Source organism: Nicotiana sylvestris, chromosome 9 (genome assembly GCF_000393655.2).
Source record: "Nicotiana sylvestris chromosome 9, ASM39365v2, whole genome shotgun sequence".
NCBI classification, from domain to species: Eukaryota; Viridiplantae; Streptophyta; class Magnoliopsida; order Solanales; family Solanaceae; genus Nicotiana; species Nicotiana sylvestris.
The window spans coordinates 187,701,597-187,724,843 of NC_091065.1; the positions used below are offsets into that span (position 1 = coordinate 187,701,597).

The window sequence follows — 23,247 nt, forward strand, 5'->3', positions numbered from 1 at the left end:
CCATCATATAACTAGTGTAAATTGTATGAAACACAAAATAAAATTTCTCCGGGCAATAGTCACATGTATAGGGTGGAATAAGTGGACAATTGAAAGTAAATCACAGGAAAAAGGGCAACTTTGTCGTCATCCCTAAAACCCTTTGAAAAACTCAGTTTTAACTTCTGTTTTCTCTTTATTTATTACTCCCCGTTTCGTTTCAATTTATGTGAACGGGCACGAAGTTTAAGAAAAAAATGAAAATTTTCGGAATTTGCGGCCCTAAACAAGTCCAAATGGGGTCTAGAGTATTTATGTGGTTATAAAAGCTTCTCATTAAGAGTAGAGTTGTAACTTTAAGCTAAATTGTTACCAAATTTAGAAAGAGTTTATTCTTTTTGGAATGAACCAAAAAGAAAATAGGTTCACATAAACCCGGAACATGACGGAGTACCTAGTTTTGTCGCTTTTAGATTTCTGTGAGCTGTTTTATTAGTCAGAAACCGCTGGACAAAAGAAAAAATATCAGGAATGAGTGAAGGCGTGAAATACCAGAAATTATAGTAACTTTTTTTTATTCTCATTTTACAAATTTAAACGTCACCATTTTTATTTTTTTAATGAATTATAGCAAATTCTTGTTTTAGAAGTGGACCTACCTCCTTAATTGTAAAGGAGATTCTTGACTTTTTTAAGCCTTTAATTTTTTCAAAATTTTAGGGTTTTACATTTTTTTTCATTACTTCTCTAGCCACTGCCCAACTACTTTCTTTTTTGCCAAATTGTTCCAAAATTTATTCCCCAATCTGATTAAAGATTCAATTCAAGCACTAAATTTTGCTAATACCCGTTTGCAATTGTGGATTCTTGAATAGTTTTTTTTTTGGTATACTAATTTCAAGATTAATTGTTTAGTGTTTTAGTGTAATTTGTGTGTCATTTTCTTGAAAATATGGAACAACCCAATTCACCTGTAAGATTCAAATTGGGAAAACAGTCTTCTTTAGCACCAGAAAGAGGTGAAAGGGAAGATGGTGAAGATGGGGTTGTTATTGATATTGATCCAAGGGTAAGGCTAATGTATTCGGCGAACGAGGCTGATATAGAAGGGATAAAAGAACTATTGGAATGTGGGACTGATGTTAATTTTAGGGACATTGATAAGAGAACTGCTCTTCATGTTGCTGCTTGCCAAGGATCCACTGATGTTGTGCAGTTGTTGCTTGATAATGGTGCTCAAGTTGATCCCAAAGATCGTTGGGGTAGCACGGTACGATGATGATCATATCACTTTTTGTTGCATGTAAATTGTTTGGCTATTTGGTTTGTGGATGTTTGATTGTCACTAGAGGCGGATCCATGGTTTGAACATTATGGGGTCGTTTGGTTAGCGGGATAAGAATACTAATCCCTGGATAGAATATGGGATTGTATTTAATCCATGTTGGATTATGGGTATTAGCTAGTGGATGGATAAATTTTATATAAAAATGATGGGATTAGCTACCCCATATAGAAGGTGGGATAGCTAATCCCATGGAATATCCCAGCCCATGAGATATCCTTGTCTATCCCACAAGGTAACCAAACGACCCCTATGAGTTTGAGTTCATTTTACTAGGTTCGAGACCTTTTATTTGTACTCATTTAGTAAATTTATTGACACTTATAGAGGGTTCGAACTGCTTTTCTTGAGTCGAGGGTCTATCGGAAACAATCTCTCTACCTACAAGGTAGGGGTAAGGGTAAGGGCTGCATACTCACTATCCTCCCAAACCCCACTTGTGAGATTTCACTTTGTTTGTCATTGTTATTGTTGTTGTTGTTGTTGTTGTTGTTGTTGTTGTTGTTGTATAAAGAGGGTCTATACTAAAGTTATTGGATTTGGATGAACCTGTAACTTATGCACTACATCCGCTTCTGAATATCACTATGATCTTCTATTAGTTTGATGTTGTTGGTATAGTTACTTTCGGGTATGTATCTTATGTGAAAAAGAAGATTACTTTTGGGCACGTAGCTGGTTATTCAAAGTAGTATTGCTCAATTGCCTGTTATTCCCTTCCTTTTGCCCAATTTTACCGGTTAATATTTGGTGTCCGGGTCAGTTTGTGGACACTCAACTATTCCACCTAGTATCTCCATCCGCTAACACAGGTACTGCGCAACTTTACCCGGCATGGTTTAGGCAGATTGAAAGAGTACTCCTTGTGTAGTCTCTATTGGTATTTGAACTTTGATTCCAAGATTATCACTCTAGTGCTTCAACTGTTAGGCCACCCTTGGGGCATTACTATAAGGTTATTATCATATCCTAGATGGTGGACATGACAAAGAATTAATATTAAACCATAACAAGGGTGGTGGATATTCATAACATCCTAGGTCATGTAAATATTGTAGAATGCCAGCTTTTGTCTGGTTTAATATACTTTATTTGATAGATGTTCCCTTTAAGGTATTTTTTTTTCAAAGTTACATGACGCGTGACTCTTATTTAAGATGAGGACATATGCATGAAGATGTAATAGTTGTTCTTCATCTTAAACATATACCAAAACAAGAGAAAATGATCAAATTGGTCCTTAATGTATGAGGGTTGAAATATTTTGGTACTTAATATATAGCACTTAGTGGAAATAGTCCTTAATGTATGTAAAATGTGGACAATTTTAGTCCTACACCCTAATGATGGTTCCCTCCTCTCTGCTCTCTTCTCCTCACTTCCTCTGCCTCCCTCTTTGTTTCTGGCTCATGCTTCCTTCTAGCTGTTTCTTTTCTTCTTCCTTTGGGAGTATTGCAAATATTTATAGATTTTTGACAATAAAATATACCGTAGAGTGGGAGGATGAGTAGTATAAATAGCAAATCTATTTTTTTTCTCTTTATATTTTTGTTTAAGATTACAAAATGTATTCAGGAGAACCAGGACTTGAGCTGGTTTGAGAAATCTTAGCCTTTTGTAATTCTTACTTTTTGTCTGAGATTGTCTTTCCGCCAGTTTCTCAACCTCCTATATCTACTATAATTTCTTCAATCTCCTTGGGCTGTGACCCTAGGGTGTAAGAGTCATTTGACTAATTGAAGAAAAATTATGAAAGTTATTTGATAGGGCAGAGGTTTAGTTTTCTGTTGGTTCATATTAACGCTGTGCAATCTCATGTGACAATGTTATTATCATGAATGACCAAAAAGTATAATTTGATTTCTTAACGTATCAAAAAAGGAATCACCAAATAGGGACAATGTGATTTCTCAAATTTTTAGGGACACACTTTTAGTTGGAACGAAATTTGAGTGCTCCTCTTTTTCCTATTAGCTTATATTTTTGGCAACAATCTGATCTTTCTTGAGCAGCCGCTTGCAGATGCAATACATTATAAAAATCATGAAGTGATCAAGCTACTGGAGAAACACGGTGCCAAGCCTCCAGTAAGTTTGCTTTGCATTCTCGCTACTGATCAGTGAAAAAGCTTTTATTTTCTTTATTGTGATAAGAGTTGCTTGGCTTTTGATGTCTGTCTAAATTAATTTCTCCAGATGGCTCCCATGCATGTTAATACTTGTCGTGAAGTGCCGGAATATGAAATCGATGCTAAAGAACTTGACTTTACTAATAGCATTGAGTTGAGCAAGGTAATATATTTTTTCTCGATCATGTCTTCCTAGTCTTATTTATTTTGATTTTACTGTTATATGTCATATTTCTCTTCCTTTTGCAGTCGTAATTTTTTTCCGTTGGTGATACTTTGCCTTTAGGCTAACTGGTTGTAGTTTTTGGTAGCCATTGATGTTTATGACTTGATATCAAATATCAAATAGGTAATTTTGACTTGAGCCTTTACACTGGTACCTGTCCCGTCAAAGATTCTAGAACTGTAATAATGTACAGTTTCTTATTTAAAATTGCTTCTAGGGTTTCCACATACTAATTGATGGTTAGCCTGTCATTGAAGAATTTCAGATAGTCATATATTAAAGGACCGGGTTCAGGAAAAATAACTTGAGAATATAATATCGGAAACAACCTCTCTGCCCTTCCAGGGGTGGGGTAAGGCTGCGTACATCTTACCCGCCCAGACCCCACTTGTGGGAAACTACTGGTTCTGTTGTTGTTGTTGTTGTTGTTGTTGAGAATAGAATATCTACTCCAAAAGTTAGAGAAGACGAGAACAGGGAAATGGTAGAGGAAAGAGAAGGGAGAAAGGACAAGGTGAAGTAAGAAATCACTGTTTCTATGCAATCCCCTGAGTGAAGTTTTTGAAAATAAAAGTTGAAAGGAAAGAAGATAAGGTGTATGAAAACTGAAAGGCATTGCTAGAGTTACAAACCTGTAACTCACAGACTATATTCTAGTATTTGCAATGCCAATAGGAACCAGCTGGAAGCCTTGAGACAGTTGCTTACTTGGTTTCGGGCAATGTTTGGTCAAAAGTTCGACCGTGGAAGCGTGAGATCATCCTAGTGGCTGAAGTGAATAATTTGACAGTTTTGGCACAGGTGCTCCACCTTTGGGCTCATCAAATAGAGACACAACAATGTGGAATCCTATAGAAGAAAGTGGTAGCGAAAAGACTTACATGTTGGCAGAAAAGATATTTGTCAAAAGGGGGAAAGTAAGTGTTAATTAAAAAAGCACTCTATCGAGCATTCCTAGAGCCCGTTTGGATTAGCTGGAAAAAAGTAGCTTTTAAGTGCTGAAACTTGTTTTATAAATAAGCAGTTACCTGTTTGGATAAAAGTGCGGAAGCTTAAAAAAAGCTGTTGAAGTGTTTGGTAAACAAGTGTTGGTAAGAACTTTTTTCTGTTAAAAAGACAGAAATATCCTTAAAGCTGTTAACATTATAAAATGAGCTGATTACTACAATATATTTGATTCATAAGCAATGCAAACAAAAAATAATTTATATTTTAATTTAAATAATTACTTAAGAATTAAGGTAGTTTTTTTTTATTTGTTTGCCAAGAAAATAAAAAGAATAGTTTTTGCTTTGTATATATCTGTATGAGAATCTAATTAATCAATTGCTTTTTTTTTCTTCCCTTGGCTCAGAAAGTGCTGCGACAGAAGTCAATCACAAACTTAAAAAGCCATTTTATACATCAAGCTAATCAAATTGAAGTGATACACTGATTTCTCAAATTATATAAAAAGTTAGGTCATTATATGCATATTTCAAGAGAACGAAACAAAATAACATTTCTCAATTGGAATGTAAAATAATAAATATTAGTGTTTTAAAAGATTCATACAACTACAAGTATCAAGCTTCACAAATTTCATTAGCAATCAAATCGCGAAGACCCATCCAAACAAGATCACTTTGCTCTTCCACATTTTCCGCATTTATATTGTTATTAGCTCTCAAAGATGTACCAACATCAGGATCAACAGATGGAACATATCTCTCATTCTTAGCTGCTCGGAATGCATCATCCATATTGCATTTCTTTCTAATTTAGTTATGAATGGCCATAATAGCAAGTACGATATCTCTTTGAGTGTCAATGTGATAGAAAGGCATGTCTCGCAAATTAGACCATCTTGCTTTCCAAACCCCAAATGTGCGCTCTACAATATTTCTACAAGAAGAATGCAAATGGTTCTCGCAATTGTCTTGTTGCACCGCGGCGGAATTGTGCTAGGTGATATCTCACATTATCTCCTTTGTATGGAGCCATATATCCCTTCATGTGAGGATATCCTGCATCAACTAGATAATACTTATTTCCAATTGGACGTGGAAAGTTAAGTTTCGGTCTACGAAGGGCTTCACCAAATATACGACTATCGTGTGCTGCTCCTTCCCACCCAGCCCATGCAAATGTAAAAAACATATTAAAATCTACGACAGCAAGAATATTTTGAGTCGGATAACCTTTACGGCCAATATATGGTATCTCTTGACCTTGTGGTAATCTTGCTTTAACATATGTGCCATCAAGTGCTCCAATACAATCCTACATACATTTACAAGTATAAATTCAACTTAAGTCAGTAATACTTATAAAAGTTAACTTATAAGATTAATAAAAAAATAATTATGTAAAAATATTGCTTACTCTAAAGAAAGGGAGATATTGACCATTACATGGCTTGTGAGCTCCTGCACCATCATTATAATTTTGATGTGGTCTAATTATATATCTTGCAAGCTCACAAACGACCTTTAAGACACTATGAAAGTGTCTATGAATTGTTTCTCCCGAATGTTGAAAGATTTCCTGTATCAATCGATTTCCAGCTCCATGTGCACAAGTCATCAAGAACATGCCTAACATCTCGTGTATAGACATTCCACGTGTGGGTTTAAGCCCATACTTTTTAGTTAAGTCATTCGATAGATCAACAAATACCGACTTCCTCAGTTGAAAATTTTCATAACGAGTCTCGTTTCCTCTTAATATCTCTTGAATAAATACATTTCCAGAGCGACTAGATGTGCGACAAGGTTCCTTGCATAGGTATTTTTCGTAATACATCAAAATCAATTTACCTGCAATTTGACATAAGGCCGTCCATTCCTTCTCATCTTGCTCCCTCTGTATCTCATCCAGTTCTTCTTCATCTTCATTGTCTGACGAATAACTTGGATAAGGATCTACTATGTCACTAGAGTCCGAACTCTCCATTTTACTGAAAATGAAAACATAAAGTTTAGCAATATGCTTTCTAAATAGTATTGAAGAAGCTTTCAAACATATGCTCTCTTCAGTTCTTCTTTATGTACTGAAGAGGCCTTCAAACATAAAGTTTACCAAAGCTTAACAATAGAAGCAATATAAGCTTACCACAAACAGAACCAAATAGAAGTTTAACAATATAAGCTCAACAATAGAACCAAGGCTTTCAAACATAAAGTTTACCACAAACAGAAGCTTTAATTTAATAAAAGTTTAGTGATACAATCCCAATGTCTAAACAAGAAGCAATATAAAGTTTACACATAAAACCATAATAACGTCTACATATACAATCATAATATTCAAACACGGAATAATAAAAATACTCAACCTTAACGATACACTATTCATTTTTCTTGAGGTATAAGTGATAGTTAAACTCCAACCAATTCTTGCGAGCTTCATTAGTAGGCATCCCCAAAAATATCTGTCGGTTATTTTTTTTGCGGAACATATTCATAGTAAAACTGTAAATTTCACTCCCAGCTAGAATATCAGGAATTTGTTCCAACGTGCCAATACACTTCTCGATGGATATCTCATCAACTGCAAGAGATGTAGCAGTGCTTTTGCTAGACATAAACTCTATGAGAGAGTGTATATCCTCTTTTATTAATGTTGCAGCTGTTCTTTTCTTACTCTTTCTTACTTGACTACTAGTGCTAACACCATCAGTTGATTTTTGTCTTTTTAGTGATGGTTCTGGAAACATAACAGAATTTATATTCTGTAGATCATCACTTTCATCGCTCATTTCATCATTAAGATGAGTAAAGTGTTCTTTGTCACAATCATCAATGACATTTATTCCTTCTTCATCAAGATTAAGTCCAATGCCCGATGATTGTTCTTGATTTGCTGCACGTGCTCTTTCTCCTGTGGCAACAACATCAACAAACAGTGCATCGTAGCGAAACCATATGAGCGAAAGATCTTTGTTCCTAAATTTCTTATATTTTGCATTCTCCTATAAAAAGAGAAAATAAAAACTACTTTAATCAAACTGATAAAATTAACAATGACAAAAATAAAAATTACACATGATAATGTGAGAGATGTACCTTAATTTTTGGCTCCCACCAATCATCATCTGCCATAATCGTATTTTTCGTGGTATCCCATCCTAACCCCGTCTCCCCTCTCATCAACTGCTTAAAAAGTGTCCATTCTCCTTTCATGTAATCTCAATGATTTTTCATTTTTTTTATCATAGTCTTTTCCCGTCTTCTTACAGAACTCGTCAACAAGACTTTTCCACCCATCTTTATTTAAGTAAGTGTTTGGTCTATTTCCTGTTCTAACCTCTTGCTCACACAACTCAATAAATATAATATGTGTATCATCGTCCCACTTAGCATTGTCCGGCATAACTGAATGTAAATAATCTGAAGAAAGCAGAGCAACCAAGAAGCTAAGACTGAAGTTGCATAATAGTAATACCAATACTTTTGTATGTTAGCTCAGATCAAGCATTAGGAATATTGCATAATGAATAAGTTGGTTTATGTAACTAAGAATGTGTTCTGTACCATCTGGAAGTTAAGTTTTTGTTGTAATTGGTTTATACAAAGTAAATCAAATCTCTGTACTAAAGTAGTCTTAATGGTATTCTTTCCACTTTTCTGCTGAAGTTGCTAAATAATATGGAACCCATAAAAAATAGGTAATCAGAAATGCTTAATACAGACTCTTTCCTATGCCAACACATAACAAATTATTTAAAACTCCATATGATTAACTACTGCTTTTATCCCAAGAAAATTGACAGATTTCAGATTACATTATATAATCACAGGGCCGAGAGTATTGTTTTCTAAATTATTTCGAGGATAAACTTCCAAAACCAAGCCAAAAGCAAGTTTAGAGCACTTACTTAAAACATACAACACACAAAATAAGTATATGCATTCACAACATTACATTACATCGAACATTAGCATCCAGACTTTACTTTCATGTTAATCTTTATTTATTCCCTTATACTTTTTTGGTGTTTTTCTTTTCCTCATTATCATAATGTACTGCTATAGAGTCAAAAATACTCTTGGAATATTAGCAAATTGAAAAGTAAAGTACCCAAAAGGAACTTAGGCAAAAGGGTACTGTAAGAACATTTCCTAAAAGTCATCTCCACCATAGTCTAAACACTAGTTGAGTACTACTATTTTTTGCATCTAACTGATAATCCAATCTTAGCGCATAAATCTCTACTGTGCGTTGTGAATACTGCTCGACGACATGTATAGTCAAATCAGTAAAAATTTTCAATTCAAACAAAAATATACAATAAGGATCGAGAAGAACTTGCAACGATAATTGATTTCCACTGAACTGCTTGAAGAAAAGCACAGATGAAGATGAAAGGAGACGACAGTCTTCAAAGTGAAGAAAATAGGAGAAATACAATATTTTAGGGTTTCTTTGACTGAGGGTAATTTTGGTATTATAAAAACTTATAAGGGACAAGAGAGTAATTTTCTTGGTCAAACCAAAATGGCTTTTAAACCAAAATTGAAAAAGTTAGGGTCAGCCAACTTGTTGCTTTTAGCCTTTTTTAAGCACTTTTTAGCTTTTTTTAAGCAGTTTTTTTTTTTGCCAAACACTCCAAAAATTAAAAAAGCGCTTAAAGCACGCTTAAAGCACAAGCTAGCGTGACAGGAAAATTGAAAAGACTATTGAGGAGCTTCACATTGGACTCCGTCGAGGGTTAACTGGCACCTCTTTAAATGTATTTCAAGCCGTTCTTACTTCTCAAGTATTGAACCTTGCGCTCTATGGTCGTGTTGGGTACGCTAGCCATTAATGAGATTGACAGAAGTTCATCTAGATTCTGGCTTTAAGATTTAACGCATAATTTTAGAATCAAAGACAAGGGAATTTCCTAACATGTTCTCCCAGATATAAGTGTGGTGCACAACATACCCATGGGACTCTACTAGACACGGCTCATGACTCCTTAGGACACCCTAAACCTGGTTGCTTTGATACCAGCTTTAACATTCCAGCCCATTAGTGACATTGTTCGTTTTGAGCCTAGGCCCGTATTTGTTTAAAATACGTCACTAGGGTATAAGGTATGCTTTCTTATATACTCGGCATCTCTCCCGTGTTTTGCTGATGTGAGATTCGCCTGGGGTATTACATTTGGCACCTTGACTAACTATCTGCTGATTAATGTGGTATAATCTGATGCTTAGAAGAATTTTGAGATGGCTCATTTTATTGTTTGCTGAAATGGCCTAGAATATCTTTTTGCTCCAATGTAGAAATTTTCTCTCTACCGCTGCTGATCCAAATATATTGTAGGGGACGTTCCATATTGCCTCATGGCGTGGAATACAAGTTGCTGTAAAAAAGTTTGGGGAGGATGTGATTGCTGATGAGGATAAAGTGTGAGTGATTAAAACCGATATTGCTTCTATTTTTCTACTTACAAGGGGGAAAACCGCAGTTGCTTCTTCACATTGTTTAGCTCTTTTCATTTATTCTTTGATTTACATTCTCTAATAGTAAGGTTTCTGCAGGAGGGCATTTCGAGATGAGCTTGCGTTGCTCCAGAAGATAAGACATCCTAATGTCGTCCAGTTTCTTGGTGCCGTAACACAAAGTAGTCCTATGATGATAGTGACGGAATACTTACCAAAGGTCTTTCTTATTAATTCTACCAATAATCCAGTATGCATACTTATATTTATCAATATTTATATACAATGGTCGAACTTTATAGTTCAATCCATTTCTTCATGTTGATCTGTCTGTTTTTCTCCTCGTTTTTTTCTTTTCTTCTTTTTGAATAAGTAATATGTTTGAAACTTTTCCAACAAAGTTATCACTTTGAAATGACTTTTCCATTGCCGTATATTTCCAGGGTGATCTCCGTCAATATTTGAATAGAAAAGGAGCGCTTAAACCAACAAAAGCTCTCAGATTTGCAATGGACATCGCGAGGTTCACATCCACTCTGTGCTATTGGCCAATATGATAAACTCTTTATAAATTGCAAAACTAGTGTTTAAACGGTTGAAAAAATTTTAAAAAGGCAATTTCTCATTATGCATAATTTATAAAACTTTTCTTGGATATAAATTTCAATGTATCATAGTCCTTGGATCGGATTATTACTGCTGAGTATAAGAATTCTCAAACAAAACCGAGATTCATCCCCCTATTCCTTTTCTTCAAATATTTCTTCCCATTCAGGTCACACTTGCTATTTAGTAAGTAATTTCGTCATACTTTTCAAATTCATATTATGTTGAACCTTGCTTTTGTTACATCTTATATGTGTGTGAGCAAGATGGGTTGAATTTCATAGCTTCATACATTGTGTTTGGTTGTAGGGGAATGAACTATTTGCATGAACATAACGAAGCAATTATTCATCGTGACCTTGAGCCTTCGTAAGTATTCGTACTAATTCCTAGCCAAGTTTTTGAGTAGCACCAATTATCATAAAGCTTTCATGATCGTGATTTGAGTTCCTTCATGTAATAATTCTTTATTATTTTTGAGTAAGATTACAGAAATATTTTGCGGGATGATACTGGACATCTGAAAGTTGCTGACTTTGGAGTGAGCAAGCTACTGAAAGTTACCAGCAGGGTTAAAGAAGACAAGCCTCTGACATATGAAGACAGTTATCGTGAGTACTGCTTCTCTTAGTTACTCACTCAACCTCTATTCCTTCTCTATTGGAAAAGATATGGTAGCTGTTCGCCGGGTTAAAAATGGATGTTTGTGTATATGTTGCTCGCCACCATGGATGCAGAATTACTATTGGTCTACAGTCAGTCGAGTGTTTTCAAGTTTGCTTGATAGATTCTAAAAAGCTTTCTTTAATTGAGATGTTGTGATCTGTTCCTGTTGATTGTAAACGAGAACATATATTTGAGAACATATATTTGGATTTCTTCTAACATTTTCATTTTCTGCTTTTTTTTTAAATAAAAAAAAAATCATGTGCAATAAATAGGCAGATATGTAGCTCCAGAGGTTTTCAGGAACGAGGAATATGATACCAAAATTGATGTCTTTTCATTTGCTTTAATTTTACAAGAGGTAAAATTCTTTCCTTTCTGGTTAATTTTAGAGGAGGATTTTCTCCTTTTCTCTCTCTCTCTTTGTTATTACTTCTTTTGAAGTCAAGTTCCAAGAATAGAGTGTCTCATGCTCGAATCACCTTGCACCGCACTATCCAAACTACACACTTCTCGAAGTGCATCACTTGCCATGAAATGATAACGTCTTGGTTGCTGCAATACTGTTGCTTTAAGCGTGGCATGATGAGTTAGAAAACAGTGATTATGTCGGCAATACATACTTCAACTTTCATCTTCTACCATCTAATGTATCATTTTCTTGCAACCCACATATATGATTTACTTTGGTCCTGGTCTGATCCATTTATATTGCATATTTGCAGAAGTTCTAAAGTAACTTTATTTTGATAAAATTTAGTGAGTCAAGGATGTGCGTGCTTTGCAGTTCTGTTTCCACATACAGATGATATGTTTTATCTTTATGGTGTGCTGTATTTCAGATGATTGAAGGCTATCCCCCTTTCCATGCGAAGGAAGAAAATGATGTACCTAAATTATATGCTGCTAAAGAGCGCCCTCCTTTTAAAGCCCCTGCAAAGTTTTATGCCCATGGATTGAAAGAGTAAGTTCTATTTTTTCCTCTCATTTGCTACAAAAATCATGATAACTTATGACTATAATAAACCATGCAATTCTAGGGTAAATATTAATTCTTATCTATGTTGCGCGGATAAACCATGCAATATTAATTCTTATCTATGTTGCGCGGACTCTCCAAAATGCTGCCGTACCTGTGTCAGATCCTCCAAAAATGCACTACTTTTAAAGGATTCGACACACAACCAGCCACATTTTAAGAGAGTCCGAGCAACATTGAGCTCCTTGTCTTGGACCTAGACTTGAATGTCTTCTCTTTTTGGCTTTGATACCATGTGAAGAGTGAGACAACAGAAGAAAAGTATTTATCTTGATAGTAGAACTCAATGTGATGGGACTCCTTGTATAGGAGTTAGCCTACTTCAATAAGGTATATTACCTTGCTTATAATGATACAAAATAATTTCCTAATTAATAGAATATTCTAGGCTATTCTAGATGAATCGTTATCGTGAATTTATACATATTTTTAGCGGTTATTTTATTTAATCATTGGGAGAATTCTATCAATGCTTCCTTTGATTGGACACAGAGTGTAAGAAAAAGAGAACACTTTTGAACTTGTGGTGTAAAATGAGACATATAAATTTTGTGTGGCTATAAATCATTGCATAAGTGTAAATTATTTTCAAATATGGAAAAGGGTCATTCTTTTTGGCACTGACTAAAAAGGAAATAGGTTCACATAAATTGAAAACGAGGGAATATGAGAATATGTATCAGTTATGTCTGTTTATTAATTCCTTTCCCTAGAGTTAATTTCTTCATTGTTTGTGAAAATCAATTATCCTCTGGAGTGAACAAGTTGTTTCAATTGCTTAATGATGAACATCACCCAATTGATTTAGGAGTAAGACTTACGTTAAATCTTACCTACACATTCTTTTTTCAGAATTAGAATCGGTGCCTTCATTCGTCACGATTTCCTTGAAGTGTCCTTATATTTGGCGAATTTATGCAAGTTTATCTTAACAAAATCATGATATGCAAAAATGATAAGCAGCAAAATTGTTGAGACAACTAACCGAATATATCATGCTAACACTAACCTTCTTAGCATGCGACTCTCTGGAGTGTTTGTAGATGCTGCTATGTGTTCCTGTTCCCATTTAGTTTCTGTACAAAAGGGCTTAGGTGTAAAATTAAACATAAGAAGCTGGGATCTGGAGGTCATTTCCCGTATCCCTGATAAAATTGACATGTCAAAAAGAGAATTATTTTAATAAAAGTAGCGCATGTTTTCAATCTTGATTCGGCTACATATACGGATTAGTAGGTTTATAGCTGATCAACTGAGGTCTTTTACTTGATAGATTGTAGCATTTAGTAAACTGGGATCTTTGAAAATGCCCTCAATTCTGCTGTAGACAATGCGGTAATATTTACGGATGATTTTGGTTTTCTAGGTTGATTGAAGGGTGTTGGAGTGAGAAGTCAGCGAAGCGTCCAAGTTTCAAGCAAATTATCCCAAGGCTTGAATCCATTTATAAAAAGTTTGACCGCAAGAACAATTGGACGGTAAATTTTCCATGATTGCGTTCCCCCTTCCTACTGTTTCTGTACATTTAATTTTGTGATTGGTTTTTATATGTTTGAGAAATTCATGTCCCGGTCATCTATCAATTGAACTATTTGCCATTTGTTTCATCGAATAAAGACATATTAGCTAAATCACTTGAGTTGCATGCTTTTGTGAAATATAGACTTTTTAGTGAAAACAGTATCTAGGCTCTGATGTGGTAAGTAGCTCATCTGAAGCGATTATGAATCGCGTAGAATTGCCAGCCCAAGTATTATATGCTTACAATCTGATTAATAAGTACTCCGATCTGGTTTTGTACCGAGAAAGACGTCCTTGCCTGGTCCTCATACCTGGTCGTAGAATATTATTTCTCGTTTTGAGCTAGTTTCATTTTCGTCTTTTCCTTGAGTCTTGATGTTATTTGCATTTTCGAGTAGTAAAGGTGGCATGTATCTAGGGTTAAGCACTCTTTACCAAAGGTGACTCCGTATCTAGGGCTTGAACCCGAGACCTTTGGTTAAGGACGAAGGATGCCTGCAGTTATCATAACATATGATTCCATTGATACTTAAGTGCCTCTTTTCATCATATGAATAATTTGCTACATGCAGGTTATTAGGCCATTGAGATGCCTTCAGCATTTAGAGGCAATGTGGAAGAAAGATACTCCAAATTTAAGTAGCCGGAATGGTTCATCTCGGTCGACGCGCCACATCTAGTAGGCTTTATGGAAATAAGTAATTTTTCGTTTACTCAACTGTGCATAAAGTTTCTCTACTTCTCCATATTTCTGCAAAATTTTCAGTTGGTTTTAGTATTAGGCTGTTGGATTATTTTCTAGTTTCAAATCTTCTATTCTTGTCATTGGGATCATGATCTTTGCCTAAGTTTTATGTTGTTTTTTGTATATTAAACTTGAACCCTCTGTTCTTCTTTTTCTTTCATCTTTTTAAGAAGTCAGATAATATTGAAGTTTAAAAGGTTATGTCTTTTTTCCTATGTAATTCTTATATATTTTAACAAAATATAGTAAATTTTATTTTTGTTATTTGCGTTTTCAATTTGACCACTTTTATTTTCATTGTAATTGCAAAGAAATTTTCTAGTTTATTTTTGAGTTTATATGTGATACATGTAGGTTGACAAAAGGGGTTGCTCTGATGGTAAGCAACCTCCACTTCCAACCAAGAGGTTGTGAGTTCGAGTCTCCCAAGAGCAAGGTGGGAAGTTCTTGGAGGGAAGGATGTCCGGGGGTCTATTTGGAAACAGCCTCTCTACCTTAGGGTAGGGGTAAGGTCTGCGTACACACTACCCTCCCCAGACCCCACTAAGTGGGATTATACTGGGTTGTTGTATGTGATACATGTAGGTGTTCCATCTACTATATCACTTTTGTAACACTGTTGGTCTTATAGTTGTTCTATAGAACTTGCCTTTTACTTTGATAGATATTCTTTTATCAAATAATAAGCAGGTACCACTTCTTCAGTTTATCCATCTTTTTTTGATTATGTGTAAAATCTAGGGTGTCGATGGATCTTTTATAAACTGACTGAACCGGCCGAATCGAATTGTACCGAACTGATTTGTTTTTAACGAAACCGTTGGTTTTTATATAAATTTCTAACGGTACTGAATAACTTGGGTTAGTTTTTATATAAATTTCCATCTACTATAAGTAGCATGATGAGTCGGCAAATAGTATATATGAATACATAATTTTAACAATGTAATGAGTTCAATGCTAACAATCTTAAAGTTGAACTAAACGATTTAAAATCTTAAATACGCTCTCTAAGGGGTCGTTTGGTTGGGACAAAAAAAATACTATAATTCCGAGATAACTAATCCCAAGATTAGTTATACCACGATTATATCCCAACCAATCGTGGGATAAATTTATCTCAAATTTAATTTGGGATTAATTATCCCTTATCGTTTGTACCAAACGAGCCCTAAAGGTATCATAAAGGATTGGCTTTAGTAATTATAGCTTTAAAAGACTAAGTTTATATCATTGAATTTTATTGTATTGTATTAAATGATCAGAACAAGAACATTAATATTAGTTGGCTATTTATATTTGTGTAACCAACATATCTTGTGGTTGAGAGGAATTAACACATGGATTAATATTAGGTTTGCACCAATTGGCTAATATCCGTTGGATATGCATCAGACGGTAGCAAAGCAGTAAATGATCTTCTAGCAGTGGCCATATTTGCAACTTCTGTAGGGTGAAAATTATCAAAGAAAATATACTGATTCCTGTTACTGCATGGAACTTCACCTTTACGACATTGTCCTTTGGCTATAGTGTCTGATGTTATGCAGCATGATGAGTCCACTGTAATTCCTGGAATTCCAAATACAAGAATTAACCAAATAGCCATCCACCTAACTGCTTAAATTAAAAATAATTAGCAGATATATAATATATGTATAATTAATTTTTAATATGTATAATATATGTATAATCACGTATAGTCAATATATAATTTACGTGTATACCAATTAGAACAACTAAACGGTGAAATTCGGATAGCTATTTGTGTAAAGATCATATATATATATATATATATATATATATATATATATATATATATATATCATATATCATAACAAAAAGGTAGTCTGGTAGCACAAAGCATTTCTCGTTTATGTAGGGTCCGGGGAAGGGCCTGCACCCGAAGGGGTATAATGTAAATAGCCTACCCTAATGCAAGGATTAGTGGTTGCTTCCACGGCTCGAGCTCGTGACTGTAATGAACATGAAAATGACTTCACTTGCATTTTATTTTTATTTTGTATAATGTTGGATTAAGATGAATTTATAGAAGAATATGGTTAGTGAGGATTGATACAGCCAATTCTAAATTGAGCAAAATTGATTGTCTTCCTTTAAAAAAGTCACATTTTTCTCTTGACCCTTAACAAAGATACAACATAAGGGTAATTTTATGGAAATTTTATACCATAATCAAAAGTTGAGGGATAAATTTACACCTTTATTCTCGAAGAATTAGAACATGTGGAGTATAGTTCACCCATTTCACTTTATAGTATAAGAGAATTTATTTTCTAGTAGGGAAGACCTAGGGTAGGGTTGGCAATGAGGAGGGCCAAGGCTAAGGTGAAGCTTTTGGGCAAGTTACACATTTAACCGGTCAATCAAAAATAATTACATTCCGCTAGACTAAAAGGGCAGTCCGGTGCACTAAGTTTCCGCTATGCGCGAGGTCCGGAGAAGGGCCGGACCGTTAGACTATTGCGCCATTTAGCTCTGTCTCATTATGTTAAACTTTCTTCACTTTTGTCATATTAAATACAATTTTTTCTATTTCATTTCATGTTACATTATTTACTTACTAGTTCATTCATAAAAGAATGATATATTTTTATATATGAAAATAATTAATTTTAAACTACTCATTCTACCTTTAATAAAATGCTTTATAACACAAATTTCATGACATGTTTAAAAGTACAAGGCTTTCAAATGCCTTGTAACCATACACATAATCTATAATTATAACATGTTTATGATCACATGTTTTAAAAGTCCTTTTTAAGCCCCGTTAAATCAAAGTACATCATATAAATTAAAACTAATGGAGTTTAAATTAAATTGTTTTGGAGAACTATCGTTCATTTTGGACGGATTATAAGAAAATATTGTCATATAAGCTGGAAAAAAAGGAGTATATATCTATGTTAAAAAGATTTGGCATATACACTTTGATAGAATAAATAATTTTTTTCGTATTTTTTATATTTTAATATATTCTTATTGTAATTATTTTTTAAGTGACGTGATACTCTAAAAATTCTTTTAACAATAAAAGTTAAACCCATTTTAGAAAGAATGAAATTATGTAAACTTACCAACAGGTGTGGGACCCCCAGATGAAATGCTAGTCTGATTTATGTAAATAAACCTTGCATTAGGAAGATTAGTGTTCAAATCATCAATAAGAAGCTTGAGTTTGTCATTAAACAGCTGCACATAATTATTTATGAAATCAACACATCCAGATGCATTTCTTCCAAACACCTCCAACTCTTCTGGCAAGCAACCTAATAGACCAATATTTGACACAGCCACCTTCCTTGCTCCATAGCTGTACAAAGTCTAAAATATAACAAATTAATTAATTCAACAAAATGTTTTGAAGATAATATAGGGGTGTCAAATGGACGGGTCAGAATAAATTTGGACGTGTCAAAATGGGCTGAATCAGTGTTAATATAGCACGGGCTAGCCAGTTTTCGGACTGGTCATTCAAAAATAGTCATCATTTGCCAAGTCATTGAAAAATAGTCATTATTTTGCTGCAACGGAGACCGGTCCAACATAATATACTGGAGTTCGGTGCACCTGTATATGAACTTCCAGCATATTATGCTGACCAATATACTTTGCTGGCTCCAGTATAATATACTGGAGTTTCAGTATATTATGCTGGAGTATTTTTCAGATTTTGAACAGTATTTTCGTTCAGATTTATCTTTACATGAAAATTGGCTAGATTTCGATGACTTTTGAAACTGTAGCTATTTTTGAATGACCACCTATAAATCTGGTTATTTTTTAATTTCTTCCCTGAATCAGTAATAACCCGCTCAAAGGTTATTTCAGCCAATATGAGTTGGATCAATATGAGCTAAATAATGGATCATAGCCCAACCCGTCCAATATAACCAAGTTTTAATTTATTTGTTTGTTTTCTTATAAATTTATTTAATAATCAAATACAACTAATAATTTTTTCTTCTTTATTATGGCTATATCTAACAAAAAAAAATTAAAAGTATTTTGACAAGTGTTCTTATATGTCAATTTGGGCTACTTATTTACACCCAAATCAGCACAACAAAATGGCATGACATAGCCATTTTTACGGCTGGCTATCCAAAATTAACCATCATCGCTAATGTCTAATGTCATTTAGATGGGACTGACTTGGCCTGTGTTCAAATTGACCTATCATGAATATTCCTAGCTCAATTGTGCCATCCTATTTTCTTTTAATATAGAAAAACTACTAAAAAGAATAAGAAAAATGACATTGTATAGTCATTATAAAAATGATATCCGAAAAAATGTATAAAATTTATATATATATTTTTTTGTATATATGTACATTCTGTATCTTATATACAAAAATTATACAAAATTTATACATTTTTCGGCTATCAGATATAAATAGTTCCGGCGTGGGCTAAAAGTGATAATACTCCCGAAAAGTAGAAATTCGTAACGGACAAATTATGTAGCAAAACAAAAAAATCTGTTGCTAATCCTACTTCGCAACAGATTAGCTACAGATTATCAAAGAATTCTATTAGCTATGATCGATTTAGCGACGATATTTGTAGCTAATTCCAAATTTTTTAGTAGTGATTATTTACATCAAGTAGGGGGTGGGGGGTGGGGAGAGGACGGGGACTGGAATACCTACTAATAACGGGGTTTAAACCCTCCACTTCAACTGTGGAAGGCAAAAAGCCCACGAAGCGAGCTAGCCCTTCAACCCCGCTACCCCTATTTGAGTTAAAATAGCATGGGCTAGCCATTTTTCGGATTAGTCATTCAAAAATAGTTAGTGTTTGCCAAGTCATTGAAAAATAGCTAATATTTTGCTGCAACAGAGACCGGTCCAGTATAATATACTGGAGTTCGGTGCACATGTGTATGAGCTTCGAGCATATTATGCTGGACCGGTATACTTTGCTGGCTCCAGTATAATATACTGGAGTTCCAATATACTTTGTTGGAACTCCAGTATAATATATTTTGATGGAACTCCAAACTCCAGTATAATATACTGAAGTTCCAGTATACTTTGTTGGAACTCTAGTATAATCTAGTATATTATACTGGAATTCCAGTATAATCTAGTATATTATACTGGAATTCCAGTATAATCTAGTATATTATACTGGAATTCCAGTATATTATATTGGAGTATTTTCCGGATTTTGAACAGTGTATTCGTTCAAATTTATCTTTACATAAAAAGTGGCTAAATATTATAATTTTTGAAACTGTGGCTATTTTTGAATGACCACTAGTAAATCTGACTATTTTTGAATTTCTCCCCATTTTTGAAGATATGATTAATGTGAAATAAATTAAAAAGGAAGAAATTAATAGTACAAACCCTTAGTTGTTGAGAGAATTGTTGAGTAAGGACTGTTGCAAACTGATTTGGTGTATACAAAAGACTCGAAGGGTAAAACTGAGGCTGTAAATAGTTGTTGAGGTAATCATTGTTGCCCATATCAACAGTGTAGAGGCATTTTCTTAAAAGGTCTTTAGCTGAAGTGATATTTCCAAGTATAGAAATAATTCTTGAAATTGTGAAAAGATGATTCTGTAGTTGCCTATTCATGCTCCAACGATCACCCTAAAATATATTCATTTTCAAAGGAATTAGTATCTCAATATATTCCATGCAATGTAGAGAAAATGGTAGTAATAATATGGTAAAAAAGCAGTACGGTGCACAAGGTATTCCGCATTCATGCATGATCCAGAGGAGGATCGCACCCGATGGCCGAGGTAGGAATTTCCTTGAGGGTATTCAAACTTGAAAGAATTAATAAAAATTCCCCGATAAATTAAGAGTGTTCAGTATATGTTACATATCTCCAAAACCTAATATATTACCTATATACGCAGTGTAATTTTTCAATGAAGGATGGTCAATTGACTATCCTTTAAAACATGTAGCTGCCCATAACCGCATCTAAGAGATATGATATAGATAACTTACCCTAATGCAAGTATTAGTGGTTGCTTCTACGACTCGAACATATAATCTATATATCACGCATGGAGACAACTTTACCGTCGCTTCAAGATTCCTCTTCAGTAGTAATAATATGATATTCAAATTATAATGAGAATATTAGCAGCCATATTGCTTACACCTAACAAGAATTATTTTGGAGCTATATAGTGTACGTGATCTTTTAGCATTGTTTTTAAATCCACCTAGATGAAAATCTTCATCCACTAAATACTACATGTCAAATACTTATCATCATATGTATCGAATCAAATGACACGTTTTTATTTTTGAAAACTATTTAATCTTAGCATTTCTATTTCATCCTTAGTGACGTGGCTTGTTACGAACTACTTGATATATAAGTTCATCCTTCTAAAGGAGAGAGAAAATGAAAAGACATGTAAAATTCTCACCGTCATCACTCATCTAAAAGAATTTTTTGATATATTTAACTTACATGCCAACAGTCTTCTTTAATTTTTTAAACTGGTTGGGACAATGAGTACAATATAATTATGGTTGACTGCTACTAATTGAGCAACGGTAAAGTTGTCTCCGTGTGACATATAGGTCATCGGTTTGAGCTGTGGAAATAGTTACTAATGCTTGCACTAGGGTAGACTGTCTACATCATACCCCTTAGCGTGCGGCCCTTTCTCGGACCCTGCATGAATGCAGGATGCATGCTTTATGCACCGAACTGTCCTTTTTTTTTGCTGACTAATTAAAAACATATGAAGAACAGAATAAAAATTGGTGACAAGTTGTTTTTACCCATCGATAGCCAGTCTCATCACGAATTCCAGAAACTCCTGATGCATAATTGACGCCTTTGAGGATTTCTTTGCCTCTTGCACTTACAAATGGAGGAATGAAACTATCAAATCCTAAGAGTTCAGCTGCACAAAGGTAAAAAAGATGCTATATTCTTAATACTAGTAGGTATTTTACAAGAATTTAACGTGTATATATATCGTCAATGCATAAAAATTAAGATCGTTTTAGCTTAGAAGAAATAAGGAATAATACATAAATAGGTCCTCAAAATTAGCCTCAAATATGCCTTCCAACTTTGGGTGGGCACAAGTTGACACCTCAACTTGTATAAAGTTGAACACATATACTCAAATGCTGACTTGGGTCGAGTCAAACACTGTCATATACAATCAATCAGTGTTGGAAAATTGCTATTGGATCGGGTCCATCCATAAGAGATGCTAATAAGCCTGTTAACCCATTAGCTAGCTAGTCCTCCTCCTAAAATTTTAGTAGCCTATATAATTAAGCACCACTACGGGTGTTGAAAATGAAGGTTTTTCACTAGACTAGAGACAACTAGGGTTAGTTCTCTGCATCCAAACTTAGGGATAATTAAGATGCGGAAATTGGGGGTTTGTCCGCCACGTGAGGATTTCCAACGATCAGTAATTTCGAGTTGTGTCTCAAGGAGAAACTCGTAAGTCTCCTATACTTGTTTCATATCAGTAAGCATCAACCTTCTATATTATGTAGAGGGTTCAAATCTCTATCAGTATAACATAGCTAAAAAAGTTGAGGAGATTAACAAAAAATCAAGCAAGATTTTCACAACATATACACACATGCAGAGAGAGAGAGTGAGGCAGATGAAGATTGAAGTAAAAGAAACAACAACAACAACCCAGTATAATTCCACCAGTGAGGTGTAGAAAGGGTAGTGTGTACGCAGACCTTACCCCTACCCTGGGGTAGAGAGGCTGTTTCTAATAGACTCTCAGCATCGATCCCTCCTTCCAAGAACTCCCCACCTTACTCTTGGAGTGAGAAAGAAAGGAAGGTTGAGAGAAAGAAAAATGAAAGAAAGGAAAAAAAGAGAAGGTTGAGAGAGAAACCAAAAAAGTCAGCTTTATTGCGGCCATTGGTGAATCTTCCATTAACACCAGTATGAAAATCAATACCATAAGGTGGATAATTGGCTTTGGCTGTTGTTGTAAGATTATTGTTATTTCCATTATCAACTACAGAATCTCCAAATATGAAGTAACAAGGCACTAATGGTTCCCCTTTAACCATTGGTTTTGAGCTCACAATGAGTATTAAAATCATTAAAATGAACCATATTATAGACATTCTTGAATTGATTGAAGAAATCAAAGAAGAATGGTGATGAGAATACGTGAAAGACAACCTATTTATAGTGACATTAAAGAAAAAGAAAATCTTTTTTAGGGGATGTTGACTAGTACATTGTGGGGAGAAATATTTTTATTTTAATAGAAGTTTTAAAAGTCTCGTTGAAGTGTTTGACCATTTCACTTAAACGTGTAAGTTATCAAAAAGAGTATACTTTTATTTACTCGTCTTCAACATATCCTCTTACGTACAAGGTTAATTCTTCTTTATGAGCTAAAATAGCAAAAATTCTTTTTGAAAATAAATGACGGTGGGAGTCAAATCAGAAACTCTATATTTTCTAATAACATTTTAAAGTGTGTAACTAACTAATCATCTCGCATAAAATTTTAAACTCTTTAATGAAATGATCACACACTTCAATAAATCTAGTTTTTAGATTGATACGCTCCTCGTG

The 23,247-nt window shown here is 34.3% G+C and overlaps 2 protein-coding genes across 3 annotated transcripts; one reads left to right on the forward strand and one right to left on the reverse strand.

The window, feature by feature from the left end:
- Positions 1–670: 670 nt before the first annotated feature.
- Positions 671–14,929, forward strand: LOC104246127 (serine/threonine-protein kinase 12-like). The gene is made up of 12 exons (XM_009801882.2): positions 671–1,249; positions 3,337–3,411; positions 3,520–3,615; positions 9,970–10,055; positions 10,188–10,308; positions 10,532–10,611; positions 11,004–11,063; positions 11,187–11,305; positions 11,636–11,721; positions 12,203–12,324; positions 13,766–13,877; positions 14,493–14,929. The coding sequence occupies exons 1-12, from the start codon at positions 932–934 to the stop codon at positions 14,598–14,600; spliced, it is 1,383 nt and encodes a 460-aa protein (XP_009800184.1). The 5' UTR covers positions 671–931; the 3' UTR covers positions 14,601–14,929.
- Positions 14,930–15,889: 960 nt separating this feature from the next.
- LOC104246126 (GDSL esterase/lipase At1g29670-like) lies at positions 15,890–22,816 on the reverse strand. 2 transcript variants are annotated; one of them, XM_009801880.2, is made up of 5 exons: positions 22,550–22,816; positions 21,453–21,577; positions 20,046–20,291; positions 17,767–18,013; positions 15,890–16,237 (listed from the first exon to the last, which is right to left on the reverse strand). In XM_009801880.2, exons 1-5 carry the CDS (start codon positions 22,785–22,787, stop codon positions 16,017–16,019), a joined length of 1,077 nt encoding a protein of 358 aa, XP_009800182.1. In that variant the 5' UTR covers positions 22,788–22,816; the 3' UTR covers positions 15,890–16,016. The 2 variants fall into 2 exon arrangements, with proteins under 2 accessions (XP_009800182.1, XP_009800183.1); XM_009801881.2 differs by lacking the exon at positions 20,046–20,291 and having other exon boundaries at positions 22,550–22,798.
- Positions 22,817–23,247: the final 431 nt, after the last annotated feature.

Excerpts from the sequence above, each read along its gene's own strand:
- LOC104246127 (XM_009801882.2), top strand. The coding sequence starts at position 932 with ATGGAACAACCCAATTCACCTGTAAGATTCAAATTGGGAAAACAGTCT. Across the intron at positions 3,412-3,519 it reads AACACGGTGCCAAGCCTCCA|ATGGCTCCCATGCATGTTAA; the intron begins GTAAGTTTGCTT and ends TAATTTCTCCAG. Across the intron at positions 11,064-11,186 it reads CATCGTGACCTTGAGCCTTC|AAATATTTTGCGGGATGATA; the intron begins GTAAGTATTCGT and ends GTAAGATTACAG.
- LOC104246126 (XM_009801880.2), bottom strand. The coding sequence starts at position 22,787 with ATGTCTATAATATGGTTCATTTTAATGATTTTAATACTCATTGTGAGC. Across the intron at positions 18,014-20,045 it reads AATTCTCTCAACAACTAAGG|ACTTTGTACAGCTATGGAGC; the intron begins GTTTGTACTATT and ends GTTATATTTTAG. Across the intron at positions 16,238-17,766 it reads TGGGGGTCCCACACCTGTTG|GAATTACAGTGGACTCATCA; the intron begins GTAAGTTTACAT and ends TTGGAATTCCAG.